This window comes from Hippopotamus amphibius, chromosome 12, assembly GCF_030028045.1.
Source record: "Hippopotamus amphibius kiboko isolate mHipAmp2 chromosome 12, mHipAmp2.hap2, whole genome shotgun sequence".
NCBI lineage: Eukaryota > Metazoa > Chordata > Mammalia > Artiodactyla > Hippopotamidae > Hippopotamus > Hippopotamus amphibius.
This window is the reverse complement of record NC_080197.1, coordinates 78,495,422-78,509,191: the sequence shown is the minus strand read 5'-3', so window position 1 is coordinate 78,509,191 and position 13,770 is coordinate 78,495,422. Positions and strand designations below refer to the sequence as shown.

At 58.2% G+C, this 13,770-nt stretch overlaps 1 protein-coding gene across 4 annotated transcripts in view; it reads left to right on the top strand.

Moving 5' to 3' along the window:
• Nucleotides 1–13,770, top strand: part of TSPAN9 (tetraspanin 9) — a 181,553-nt gene that overhangs the window by 93,567 nt on the left and 74,216 nt on the right. For 3 of the 4 annotated variants that reach the window (XM_057702427.1, XM_057702425.1, XM_057702426.1), the window contains one exon: nt 10,319–10,398. In XM_057702427.1, the coding sequence (XP_057558410.1) occupies nt 10,336–10,398 (63 nt within the window). In that variant the 5' untranslated portion in view covers nt 10,319–10,335. Of the gene's footprint in view, nt 1–10,062; nt 10,399–13,770 lie in introns of those variants that run through there. The other variant, XM_057702424.1, reaches the window with a different exon arrangement.

Below are 13,770 nucleotides of genomic sequence, written 5' to 3'. Positions count from 1 at the left end.
GGAGCAGTGGGGAGCTCCAGCTGCTGGGAGCGAGGGCACAGGCCAGGGACTGATAGAACAGAGCGCCGGAGGTCACAACACCAAGCTCGAGTACTTGTGTCAAATCCCGGGGGAGCCAGAGGTTTCAAGCCAGCGAGAGGGGCAGCGTGGCACCCCAGGGCTCTGTCTCAGAACAGTGATGTGGCAGCCGGTGGCAAGGTTCACTGGGGCGGGGGGACTGGGGTGGGTAGGAGGTGGAGCCAGGCTGGCAGGAGCCTCTGCTTTCAGGGCTGTGTGTGCAGTCTGCATCTGGGGCAGGTGTTAAGCAGGTCTGGGTTCCCATGGTGTGTGACCGGGTTACAGCAGGAACGACCCTCTGCCAGAGCAACCAGAGAGAGACTGCAGGAAGAAACTTTCCTAAGAGTTTCAGCAGCCCGAACAGCAGACCACCTCCAGATCTGGGGTGGACAAGATGCTTCTCTGAGGCCTCCTCAGTGGGAGGCACCCTGAATGGCAGCCGCCTGGATGTGGGGCAGCCTGAGTGGGCAGAGGGAAGGCAGCCTCACTTTACAGGGTGGCCAGTGCTTCAGAGACCACGTGGCTTCACACACGGAGACCTCTGAGTCCTCAGACAGCCTAGTTCTACCCAACTGGGATGCCCAAGTGTGGCTTCCCCACCATTCACCTCCGTGCCTCTCATTTTCCTCTGCTGGGGGGGCGGGGGGGGCGGGGCGTGTGCAGGCTCCCCTCCCCCATGGCATCAGAGCAGTTGGGGTCCCAGCCACTGTTCCTTTCTCTGTCTTCTTTAGAACATCTCCAAGTGTTCTGTGCCCGCTGCTCTCCCTGCAGTGGTTCAGCCTCAGTGGAGAGGGAGGGGGAATGGGGGGCAGCAGCTCCTGAATCAGAGGGGAGGGTCCCAGCTGCGTGGGCGCTTGCACAGGCTGGCCGCTGGGTCAGAGAGCGCCTTCCTGGCTGGCCAGTCAGTGCCCTCCATGGAGCGGTTTAGGAATATTGAATCTGCTGGGTCAGGAAGTTCCACTGCTGCATGGCAGTAACCTCGGCTTCATCACACTTCCCTGGGCCCGCGGCCTGGCCTTATCTCATCCTCTGCGAGCCGCCTGCCCTCCTTGATAGGCACTAATCATTGGAACGTCATTGCTCCTCAGCGTCCGGGAGGGGGGTGGCACGGTGTGTGCCCGCCGCACGCAGCAGACCCTTCTGGGGCATCTGACAGGGATGCCGACTGGGCTTGGGGTAAAAGATGGTGCTCGTTTGGGACTTGCCTGGAATAAAGGGGCTGAGAGCCCAGGGTGGACAGCTCCGCAGTGGGCCCCTAGCCTGTGCCCCCACCCTGTAAACCTGCTCAAAGAGGAGGCGTGACCACCCTCACTCCCTTCGCTAAGGCAAGGCCCATTCTTCTGAAGAGTGGCTGTGGCCTGGCTGGAGACCCCCACGAGGCCCGCCCTCTCCGAGCGTATGTTCAGCGGTGATTTCACAGCTCCTGTGCGCTGGGCACCAGCTCTGAGCCGAGGGCTGGGATACAATAGTGAAGGACGCAGCCCTTGCCCTCAGGGGGCTCGCGGTCTGGGGCCGGAACCTCGGTGATCAGGCAGCTCCATGGTGGGCCGCTCCTAGGTGTGTTGGTGCTCTGAGCAGAACCCAGCTTGGCTGTGGATGTCAGCACGGTCAGGGTGCGGGGAGGGAGGTCCGGGCAGGAGGAGTGGCAAGTGCCGAGGCTGGGGGCGAGGAAGATGCGGGAGGTCTGTTCTGGTGGGAGGTTAGCCAGGTAAGGTGCCAGAGATGGAGCCGGCAGGAGGTGGGGGAAGCACCTGGCATTCAGGGTCATTTCCTTCTCTTTTCTTTTTTTTTTTTTTGGTCGCGCCCTGCAGCATGCAGCATCTTAGTTCCCCAACCAGGGATCAAACCTGCAGCCCCCCGCAGTGAAAGCATGGAGTGCTAACCACTGGACCACCAGGGAGGTCCTCATCCAGGGTCACTTCTACTCCGCTCCCACCTCCCTTTCCAGTCCACTTTCCGGGAAGTCTCACTTTGGCTGGACATGTGGATGTGTCCTCTCCAGGTGTCCTGGGCACTCTTCTCCCTCTGGCTTCTTCCAGCCTTTTCCCATCAAGACGCGCTTCCTCCTGCCCTGGCCAGTCCTGCCCATTTCCCAAGAAACAAGTTAGGTCCCATTTCACTAGGTGGGAATTTCAGGGCTGGATGGGGCCTTGGAGAAGCAGCTGGTGCAAACTTCATGTTCTGTAGTTGAGGAACTAGAGGCCACACAGTTGATTGGCATCCTGAAGCTTTGTTCCTCAGGTGACCCAGGAAGCCCTTCCTGGTCATGCTGGCCCCCTCATTTCTGTGCTCCCCCTCCTCTGAGCTCCATTCTCATTTGTTCATTGGTCCCACTGCTGGTCAGGCGTTGTCTTGGGGTTTATGGTCCAGTAGGAGAACCAGACAGCAAACTGTCACTCAAGTAAACATGGGCTTCCAAACAGACAAGTGCTGTGAGAGAGGGAAGTGGAGCTCTGAGAATTCAGGCTTTAATTTAGATGGGGTGGGTGAGGAGGTGCAGAAAACCAGAACAGACTGTTGTGAAGAACTCACAAGAGCTCAGGGGTGAGAACTACATCGGGCGGTGGGTTGAGGAAGAGCATTCCAGGCAAAGGGAACAGCAGGGGCAAAGGCTCGAGGGTGGGCTCTGAGGGTTCACTGGTTGGAACATCATGGGCTGGAGAGGTGGGCAGCGGCCAGTCTTGCCGGACCTCCAAGGTGGCTTGAGGAATATGGATTGTAATAGAAAAACAGAACAGCAGATACAACACACACACACACACACACACACACACACACACACACGACCATAACCTCAGCAAAACAGAAGCCACTGAGGGCGGTAAAAGAACGAAGTGAGTGAGAAGATGGGGTGGCTGCTCCCTGGAGAAGTGGCCTCTGGCAGAAGTGGGAACGAGAGCCCTGGCTAAGGTGCTGATGGAGCTGGACCAGGGCAGCTCCCGTGGAGCCGGTGAGAAGGAGAAGGCTGCTCATTGGGTGGGACTTGTGTTTGATTGGAGGCGGGGGCCAGTGACAGTGAGGAGTCGGGATGAATCTTGGGCCTCTGACATGAGCAATGGGATGGGTGTTTAGGCTGTTTATTGAGAAGCAGGGCTGCTGCCAGGGGAGCAGGGCTGGGGCAAGGTCAGTCCTTCTGGGGCATGGGAAATGGGAGCTGCCTCGAGACAGCCACGTGGGGACGCCAAGCAGGGTTTGGGTACGTGAGCTCGGGGCTCAGAAGGCAGGTCAGGCCCAGGTAAACCTTTAGGTGTTGTAAACCTGTGGATGGCGGGTGGGTTTCCTCACCCTCCACCTGCCCTGACTGGAGCAGATGGGCTGGTGAAGGCAGGAGTGGCCGAGGGAAGGAGCCCGGCCCCCCCCACCGGCCTCTAGGAGGACCTGCCAGCACTTGCCCTTAGAATTTGAGCCAGAGAATGTTTTGTATCGATTATCTGCTGTCTTGTATCTTTCTCTGTTCAGTCACCTCATGATTAGATGGGGACTGGGACTGTGTTTACTATAATAATTATGCTTGTTGATAGTGATAATGGTGTCTCAATTCACTGCACGCTCTGCGTCCGACACTGCTTTGTGCATCACATTCCTAACCTTTAGTCTCTGTTTTTTTGCACACTGCTTGGGGGTTGTGTGTCATCACCTCCACCGTACGGGTGGGGAAACGGAGATACAGAGCAGGCAGGTGGCCATTCCAGGTCAGCCAGCACGCGGGTGACTCGCTGCAGGTGGGGTCTGGGCACAGATCTGTCCAGTCCCAAAGCCCGGAGTTTGCAGGACATTGCTCTCTGTGGTCGGCGGTTGGTGGGTACAAACTGCAGTCCCTACAGGCGTCTGAGCACATGCTGTCCTCTCTCCCCGGCCCGGGCCCTGCCGGCCCACACTTAAGGGCGGGCGGGGTTGTGCCGAGTGGGTTGGCTTTGTGACGACCCCTCCCCACCTCGCCTGGTTCCTCGATCCAGAAGCCTCCCGGCGAGCCTGCCAGGAGCGGTATGGCTGGCCTGGAGCTGTGACCCTGGTTCCTCGGAGCTGAGCTAAGCATCCGCATCGCGTGCTCTCCGGTCCCTTGGGGGTGCGGACACACGGCCAAGATCTCTTCACCGGTGTAGGCAGCAGTGGCCTCCACCTCTTGGGCCTTGAGGTGTGATGGAATGACGGAGGTTGCACGGGTCCACGAGGGACTCAGGGCTGGACATGGGTTTTTCCACCAGACTGGCCACCCAGAGCGGGGAGGGCCTGGAGGAGCTCTGTCCTCTGTTTTCTCCTTTTCACCTCCTACATGTCCCGACGCTTCCCCTCTGCTCCGTAAGTTTGTGTGTTTACCTCTCTGTCCATTTGTCCATCTGTCCCGGGCTGGGCCACGTGCTGGGGACGTGGCTGTGAGTGGCCGCTGATGGCACGGCCCTCACACCGGGTCCCGGTGCCCTCGATAGCTTGCTTCCCAGGAACGACCCCCTACACTTCCACCTTGGGTCCCCCACCTCTGGTTAGTGAACTTGGGCTCCTGGGTGGTCCGTGGGGAGAACTCAGGGCCTAGGCCTGGTGGGTTTCCCCGCCCTCCACCTGCCCTGAGGTGGTCACCGGGCTGGGCACTGGGGCTGAGGAAATTGTTAAGACACAGCCTCTGCCTCCTTTGAGAAGCCCAGTGGCCAGACCAGGGGCAGGTGGGCAACCTAATTTGTCCGGACAGAGAGCTGGGGGCCTGGAGGAGGAGGGGCAAGCCTTTCCCCGGGGAAGGAGGTGCTGCCCTTGGTAGAAGGTCCTGAGCAATTGAGCCCTCCTTCTAAGGGCGACCCTCCCACTGCCGCCAGACCTGGTTCTTTGTTTTCCTTACTGGTGTCAGAAACTAAGCAAATAGCAAACAAACACAATGACCTTCAGTTCGTTTCTACCCCAGCCCTCTTACCATCGTCACCGTCCTTGGTGAATCCTGGCCAAGTCTGGTGACTCGTGGCCCTGGAGCTGTTTAATTTCTACGGCAAATAGGAGGCCCGCCCTTGCCCCGGACCCTCCTCGCCTCCCCCTGCGGAGTCAATCTTCTCGCTAACGTCCTGGGGCGTGACCCCTGCTAGGGACTGCTCCATCCTTCTCCCCCACCCCTCTTTCTTTTTAAAATTTATTGAAGCGACATTGATTTATAACATCATATAAGTTTCATGTGTACAACATCATATTTTGACTTCTGTATACTCTACAGTGTGCTTACTACCAAGGGTGTGGTTTCCAGCCATCACCCTACAGCTGTCCCCTTCCTCCTCTGGTAACCACGCCTCTGTTCTCTGTATCTGCATGTTTGGTTTGGTTTGGTTAGGGTTTTTTAATGTATTTAATATCCCACATATGAATGAGCTCATATGGTATCTGTCTTTCTCCATCTGACTTATTTCACTTAACCCGTGAGGTCCATCCACGTTGTCGCTAATGGCAGGGTTTCATCTGTTTCGTGTCTGAGTTGTGTTCCATCATATACACACCACATCTTTATCTATTCATCCGTTATCCACCGTTCTTCCCTTTTGGCACCATCGGTAAACGGTTTGCTTAGCAATCAAAGCATTTTCTGTATTGCCGAAGAGGATCCCAATTTGGGAGTTTAAAAATCAGGGTGAGGTCCATAAGGCTCCTTCTCCTATGATGGTGGCCCTCCCGGACATCAAGTGCCCCTCTGTCTCACCTGGATTCTGGTGAGGCTGCCCCGCCTGAGCGTCAGAGGTCCAGGATGCCTCACGAGCCTCACATGTTGTCAGACACAGAGACACAGTGCAGGACCGAAAGGGTGTCTGTGTGGCCTGTCCTCTGTGTTTAGGTGGGCGAGAGCCTAAAGGCCTGAGAAATGCAGGGAGAGGCCAAGAGCTTGGCATTTACTCTGAAGCCCACATCTCCCCGTCTGCCAGGCAGCAGAGATGTTGCATGTTGATTTCACGTATTCACGTCTCTTCCTTCCCTCTGGAAATTCTGTATCTGCCTACTTTTTTTTGTTGTTTAAAAAAAAAAAAAAGGAAAGAAAAGGCAACTCTGCCTTGTTCACATGCTCCGAGATCCTCAAGGGCAGTCTGTACCTTCTGGCTCTCCTGAGCCCTGCGAGTGGATGAGGACCAGGAAGGGGGAGAGATGAAGTCTCACGTCACCTTATCTCTCTGGTGCTTCTTTCTGCACCCAAAGTCTAAGAAACTGAGGCAGCACAGCAGCTGACCTTGCCTCCCCATGCTCTGCCCGGCCCGGCTTCCTAGGGCCCCGATTCTGTCACGTGCCCCACTGCTTGGAAGCCCTGAGAGGAAGACCAGTCTCTTCGTGTGTCACGTGAGGCCTCGCAGGTAGCTCACTGTGACCCCTCCTCCCCAAGGCCCCGTCTCTTCACTGCCCCTGAAGGTCCCCTAGCTGTGCCCTCCCCCCTCCTCTCTCTCTGCCATGCCCACTCCAGCGAGCCCTTCTCCAAGGGGAGGCCACACCCCAGCTCCATGCCGTCCTATCATGGCACATGGTGCTCTGTCACTGTGCTGTGGGCTTCTCTAGGGATGGTCTGGAGTTGGGTGGAAGGCTGGTCTGTTCACTATATCGTGAGCTCCTTGGGGCCATGGCCGTGTCTTGCTCATCTTTGTCTCTCCTGGCATCCCCATCAGTGTCCCGCCTGCGATGAGCCTATTATGCATGCGTGGTCTGTTTGTGTGGCAGCGGAGGACGATGCCACTGTCTGAAACCGCCTGCCCATGGCTGGTCTCCGGGCTTTGCCCGACCTGCCTCCTTTCAGGGACTCACTTCCTGGTTGCAGACTACCTTCTCCCTGCACCCCTTCCCTCTTCCAGCCCTCTGTAAGAGAATGCAGGGCCATCTCCTGGGGGACTCCCCTTTGCTGAGGACGAGTCCAGCAGCACTACCCCGGCCACCCCTCTCTCCTTTGCCCCCTACTCAGCTCCTTCTGCTAATGGCCTCTCATCAGGCTCCCTGTTATGTTTTTAGATTCTGTCTGTTAGACTGGCAGATTCCCAAGGGCAGGAACTAGGTTTAGAGCCCAAGAGAGTAAAGAACATGGGCTTTGAAATCAGTTTCCTTATCTGTAAAATGGTGATAACAACCATACGTATCTTGTGGGGCTGCCCTGAGGAGTCCGTGAGTTACTGTGGGTGACACTTGGTGCCTGGGATACGCTGGGGACGTGTAAATCAGAGTTGCTCTTATGCTTCTGATCGTGACTAAGCTGGGAGCCCTTATGAGACCTCACCGGGGCTTTGTTGATGGGCCGAGGAGTGGGACTTCAGTGCCCTTTTGGCGAGCATGGCCAGGAGGGAGCAGAGCAGAGTGGTTTCACTGGGTGGCCCCTCTTCCTCTCCTACCTGCCTGTTGTCCTGCACCCTGGCCCCCCAGGGCCTCAGTTGCTGAGGAAATGGTTACTGGCACAAATCCACGTACAATCAGAAATGAGGGTGGAATGGTGCAGGGCAGTGGGGAGGCTGTTCTCATGGAACAAAGTGTGAGTTGGGGAGAAGAGAGAGATGAAAAGAAATTAGATGGCAGAGGGGGCCAGCCTGGGAGGCCCTTGCTGACTCCAAGTCCACATCTGAGACTACTAGTGACAGCCTGTGGTATTGGCTCAGCACTCGGCATACTCAGACGGTTCTCACATAGGTTCCTCTAGGGGGTGGGCTCTGAGAATCCCATTTTAAAAAGGAGATGGCACCTCATAAAGGCAAACTATCTCATCCTGATCACACAGCTCACAGCTGAGCTCAGAGTGAAAAACAGGTCTCCTGACTCTCAGTCCAGCTGGTATGATCTCTCCTGCATCAAAGTGATGTGGTGAGAACGAAGTGGCAGCCGTGAGCCCTCAGGAGCCGGTCCAGGCTGAAGAGGACAAGAGGCATTAGCCATTCCAGTCGGGTGGCCGTGGGGTCTGCCAGCAGCCAGCGGGACATCTGTCCCTCATGTGTGGACAGCACCCATGGGACTGCTGTGCCCAAGCAGGGGACAGCAAGGTGCCGTGGCTGTGATACACACTGGGTTTCGTTGTTGGACTGCCATATGAGTGGGGAAGGGGCTCAGAATAGTAGCATTGCTGTTGGTCCCTTTAAAGAAGCTGGGCTGCCCTCAAAATGAGCGCCCGCACCCCGGGGATGCAGGCCTGCCTCCAGCCCTGAGGTGCAGACTCAGCAGCTTACCGCCCTGCAGAACATCTGTGATGAGGGTCTGGTCGGAATGAATGTCCCCCTCGGCCATAGCGGGTGTGGTAGCTCTGTTCCTGCCCATGACCTCGCTGATTAATGTCCTTCTGTCTTCCTGGCTAGATATTATGTATCTGAAGGGCAGGGAGTAGCACATCTCATAACTGTTTCTCTCAGGGCCCGGCATGCTCAGCATAGAGCAGGCGTAGAGTAAGTGTCTGATGGGATCCTGGGAGGACATTTTCACACTCGTACCCCATCCAGCTGCCCTGCCCAGCGCCTCCCGGCGGCAGAGCGCGGTGTTAGGTGTGGGATGCAGGGCCAGGGGCGATGTGGCGCTGCTCTGGGGCTCTGAGCACCCTCTCACTGGTGGCAGAGGTCCCGTGTGTCCCTCCCCCCCCGCCCCCCGGTCTTCTGGTCTTCTTTATTTGCCAACTGGGCAGAGCAGGCCTCTGCACAAGCCCAGGACGCAGGTGTATTTCACAGCAGGATGAAGGGCTTCTCCTGGATGCCCCCAAGTCCCTAGCGAAAGCATTCTTGGTGCTGTGCCCTGACCAACCCTCCCGGAGCGCCAGTATCCCAGTGCACTCCGACATCATCCTTGGCAAAGCAGGATTCGGAAGGGCAAGGCAGGACCCTACCTGGGCTACCTGCTCTTCTCAGCTGTGTTGGGGCCCCTCCCGGAGCGCTGGGCAAGAGTGGGGGGCGGGTGGCTCGCGCAGCTGCAGGAGCCTTCGGAGCCGCGGGTGCGCGCGCGCACGAAGGAGGCGGGGCGGGAGGCACGGGTCGCGAGCGCCTTTCCCACACCTCGCGCCTCCCCTGCGGTCCCCTCTCCCCATGCGCCCTAGCCAGACCCACGTGTGCAGACGCGCGCGCCTGTGTGTGTGTAGCCAGCAGACCGTGTGCCTGGGTCGGACAGGTCCCGTGGGCACAGGGGGCGGCCGTCAGCTCGACAGTGGCCGCGCTTCTTTCCCCTCCAGTCTTCCCAAGCCCTTTCCTCTGGTTTCCTTGGGTCGTGGTACCTCCAGCCATTCCCTCCCCTCCCGCCCCTTTCTTTCCCCTGGAAGAGGCCAGCGCCTTGCGATGAAGGTTCTGGTTCACCCCGGCTCCGGAGCCCTTGACATTTAGCGAGACTCGCGGCGAACTGGTGTAGGCACCAGGCAGAACGCTAATCCTATTAAAGCTGTGGTGTCATCCGGGAGGGAGGCTGCCCCCCGCAGACCTCGCGCTCATTGGCCGAATGCAAACCAGGGGGCGGGGCCGAGGGCCGGGGAGGGGGCTCCCGCGATTTCGGAGTCGGGAGTCGGGCCGGGATTTCGCAGGGGGAGCCCAGCGGTTGCAGCTGCGGCGGATCCCTCGGCACTGCCCGCCGCGCGCCCGGGCAGCCCAGGCCCCGGGGCAGCTCCGCAAAGTCGCGAGGCGAGGGGAGGCGGGCGCCCGCAAAGTGGCAGGGCCGGGCCAGGCTAGGACTGGGAGAGGTGTGCCCCGGAGCCCGGAGCCCGGCGCCCCGGTGCCTCGCGTGGAGCGGCGGTGCGCCGAGGAGGCGAGCTGACGCTCTGGAACGAGAAATCAAATCGCAGCCTCCCCAAAGACGCTAAGTTACGCAGGCCAGCGGGTTCCCCGAGAGCGCGCGTGGAGCCGCGCCGCGCCGCAGAGCCCTCCCCGGCCGGCCGGCGGGGAGCGGGGCGCCGGCCCCCCAGCGCGGGGTACGGCCGGCAGTGCGCCCCGGGACTGAGCGGGGGCGTGCGAGGCTCCTCCGACCCGCCCGCAGCCCGCGCCCGACTCGGGCGCCACCTCCGTGCCACTCTGGGAGCGATGCCCCCCGCCCCCCGCGCCCCCCGGGAGCGACGCGAGCATGGAGAAGTCGAGTAGCGAGGATTCTTCGATCCACCGGAGTCCATCTTTGGACAGCAAGGACTCGGACTTTGCCAAGCCGTCCACGTCGGGCCGCCCGTTCGGCCGCGGCTTCACGGCCGGCGCCTTCTACGGCACCGCGGGCTCCCGTGGCCAGAGCCGCGCCGAGGCTGGCGTGAAGACCGACAAGTACAATGCGCCCAAAGGCAGCAAGTACGTGGTGTTTTACCTGGACCTGTCCTTTGTTTTCCTCCTAGAATTTAAGAAGTGCAACATGGCCAGGGGCTGCCTCTGCTGCTTGAAGTATATGATGTTCCTCTTCAATCTGATATTCTGGGTAAGTCTTTCCGAGGATCTCTCCTTGGCCTCCTCTCTGCTTAAGCACGATACCCTCCTCTTCCGAGCTGCATTGCTCTGCTCTCTGTACAACGGTAAGTGGCTTTTAAAAAACGGTCCCTCCTCCCCGCCCCGCTTCATGCATCTTTCTCTTCCTTTCTCCCTCCTTGGTGGCTGAGTGGAGGCAGCAACTTGCCTGTCTTCCAGGAGAGACTTGTTCTACTCCTAGAAGGCTGCTGAAGTTTGCCTCCGCTTCCTCTCCCTGTAGGAAACCGTGCCTCCAACTGGGAAATGTGCAGAAATAGGTGTGGGGTCGGAATTTTTAACAGCTGTAACCTTGAGTTGAATTCAGGCAGAAGTGCAGATGGTTTTCCGAGTTTCTTCTTGTATTCCTCCTGAATGTGCCCGAACACAGCCTGCAGCATTTTATGGGCATGAGATGGGGGAGTGGTAGAGGTCACGACTTCCCACTCCTTTCAGTAAATCCCAGGACAAGGAGGAGGAGCCCCTGTCCCAGGCCAAGGGACCCGCTGCCTTGGCCTGCAGCTCTGCCCCCGAGTTAGGGCTTGTGTGGAGAGGGAGGGCGTGGGAGGGATGCTGCCATCGGGTGGCGGCAGCTGCTTTTGAGGGATTGCAGTGGACTGGGCAGGGAGCGGGCTGGCCATGTGCTCCCGCCATGGAGCCCAGAGACTGGAAGGGACAAAGGGAGCACCCCATCCTTGGTGAGAGGTGATGTCCTAGGGAAGGTGTCTGTGGGTGGGGCAGCTCAGAATTGCACTCAGCCCCCTGTTATTCTCATGTCCCTGTGAGCGCCTGTGCACGGGAACTACTAGTTAGGCGGATTTGAAAACTTCTTAAATTCACATCTAACTCTTCCTTCGTCCCAGCTTCTGCCTCCGCCTTTCTTCTCTGGAGCCCAGGCGTAGTCAGCACAGATGTTTGGCTCTGCCCCAGGGCTGTCCTCCTGCCTTGTGGAGGCCGTCAGCTGCCCACGGTCCAGGAGGAGCACGGGGGCAGGAGAGTCACTCAGTGCGCTGGGCTGGGCACCGTGTGCTTTGGTGTTCAGCGCCTGTGTGAACTGACCACTTTAACTGCAAAAGTTTTGTGAGTGTGTATGGGTGGAGTGACTTTTCCCATGGAAGGCGAGAGCTCAGGTCTGGTCAGGGAGAAGACTGGACTCTGGCCTTGGTTCTGCGTTAGCTCTTTGTGTGACCTTGGGCGAATCACTTTTTCCGTAAGGACTGGGTTTCCTTTCTAGTCCAATGGGGGGGTGGGAGGGGGCGGTCATGATGGTCTCCCTCACAGCCTTGCCTCCTTAGTTATGGGATATCCTGCCTCCTTGCCTTCTGTCTGGGGAGGGAACCCCTTCCCTTCTCTTCTGAGGAGCCTGATCTTAGATCATTTGAGTAGGATTTCCCCAGGTCTGGGGTCCTCTGGCCACTGCTGTCCTGCGGTGAGGGCTTTGTGGAAACCAGGGCAGATCTGTTGGAATGTCAAGAATGATCCTGTGGCTGCCTTTGGGCAAGTGCTTCTGGTCCCCTGGCTCGTTTGCCAGCATCAGGTCAGCCAAGCACTGGTGTGTGTTTCTCTGGTATCTGCGAGTTTCCATGAATGCTGCCTGTTCACAGTGCACGACTTCCATCTCTGTCCTTGTTCACAGTCTCCACCTACCTTTCTGCCTTTCTGCCTTGCCCCACTCTTACTAGAAAGACCGTCCTGGGGTGCTCGGGTGCCCTGGCCAGTACCTCCCACTCAACTGTGGTCCTCCCCACCCCCACCCCGCCACCTGCTGGCCAGAGTAGGTATAATTGCATGTGCCTCTTTTCTCCAGGAGTTTAGGGACCTCTGCACACACGGCCGTCTGTGCCCTGCACTTAGAAGGTACTGGCTGTGTGTTTGTGAGCGAATGAATGGAGGGTCATAGCGGTAAATTCACACGTGTGGTAGAGATTCCCAAATCCCACTTGATAGGAAAGAGAAGTTCTCAAACTTGCCAGTGATGAAGGCTTTCCTAGCACCTTAGCGGTGGGGTGACAAGCGACTTTCTATCTTCCTGTGGTGAATGAGCCGGTCAGTGGAATGGCCTTCCTTTTTGGTTATAGTAAGAGAACTTACTCTTCCTAATAAGAAGGTACTTACCTCCCTCTCTCTTACCAGGCAAGGACTCACTCTCTCCTAGTCTCTGAGTTTTCTGGCTACTTAATATTTTCAGAATTCCCACGACATGCTATGAGCTGGGGAAAATTTTGAGTCTCAAAGACCCAGTTCCTTCATGCTAGTAGCGTATGAGATGATGGAAGTAAGGCCTAGACCTTAGGAGAGATGGAAGATTCAGCAGAAGAGAAACGGGTGCTTGTGTGTGAGAGCGTTTGCCACTGCGCTTCCTGGAGGTAGAGGAGCAGGGGTAGCCAGGATTTGGGCATGTGGGTCCCTGTGCCCCAGCAAAGGCTTCCTGCGGGAGGTCCTTGGGCCTGAGATGGGAGGAGCAGCGGAGGGAAGAGCGAACTCAGAAGAGAAAGAGCGAAGGCGGGTGGGGTTGTGATGGGGCAGGACCTCTGCTTTCCCGGGTGTGCTCTGCTTTCCAGGGCACTAGGGAGGCAAGGACAGACGTGAGTGAGAGGGTGGGGGTGAGGAGGTGTGCAGGGCTGGTCACAGCCGTGCCCTCTGGGATCCAGAGCAATTGTTAGGAATTAAGTAGCTGTCACTTTCTAGTCTCATGGCTCAGAGCCCAAAAGGAGGCTTCTCTGAGGCATTAGAGTTGAACCTGAGGCCTGCAATCAGTAGATAGAGATCTTCGCATAGATCCTGAAGCCTACCTGGTCGATCTCCAAGCCCACCGCTGTGGCCACACCTCCTGCTGCCTGGGAGCCCGCTGGGAGGAGTCCCACTGCCAGGAGAGGCGCAGCTGTCTCACACTGCAGCCCCTTTGCAGGCATGAGCGGGCCTGATTCCTCGCCACTGGGTGGAGCTTCTAGGGTATTGGTATTGGTGAGGGCCTGGGTGACATCACCGGGGGCAGGATGGAGGTGGAGCTGTGCGCTGGCTGCCTCCTCCTCCTTCTGAGGAAAGGGCAGGTGCCTTGTGGGCTGCTGAGCGCCTGTCTGTGGGGGAGGGGGTGGTGTCCAGGTCTGCCCCTGGCACCGCTGCCTAGAGCCAGCTGGTGCTAGCCAGGTTGGCGCCCAGGGCAGCATTTCTGAGGGCCTGATATAGATGGTGGGGTAGAGGTCAGCCTGCCTGAATGGGTCCCGTCTTCTTTTTGCCGGTGCATGCCCCACCGGGTCCTCAATGGACTGCTGACTCCTGGGTGGATAGGAAATGAGCCGGGACAGAAGGTTCCTCATCCCCAGGGGTCTGTCCACCAGTAATCCAACCA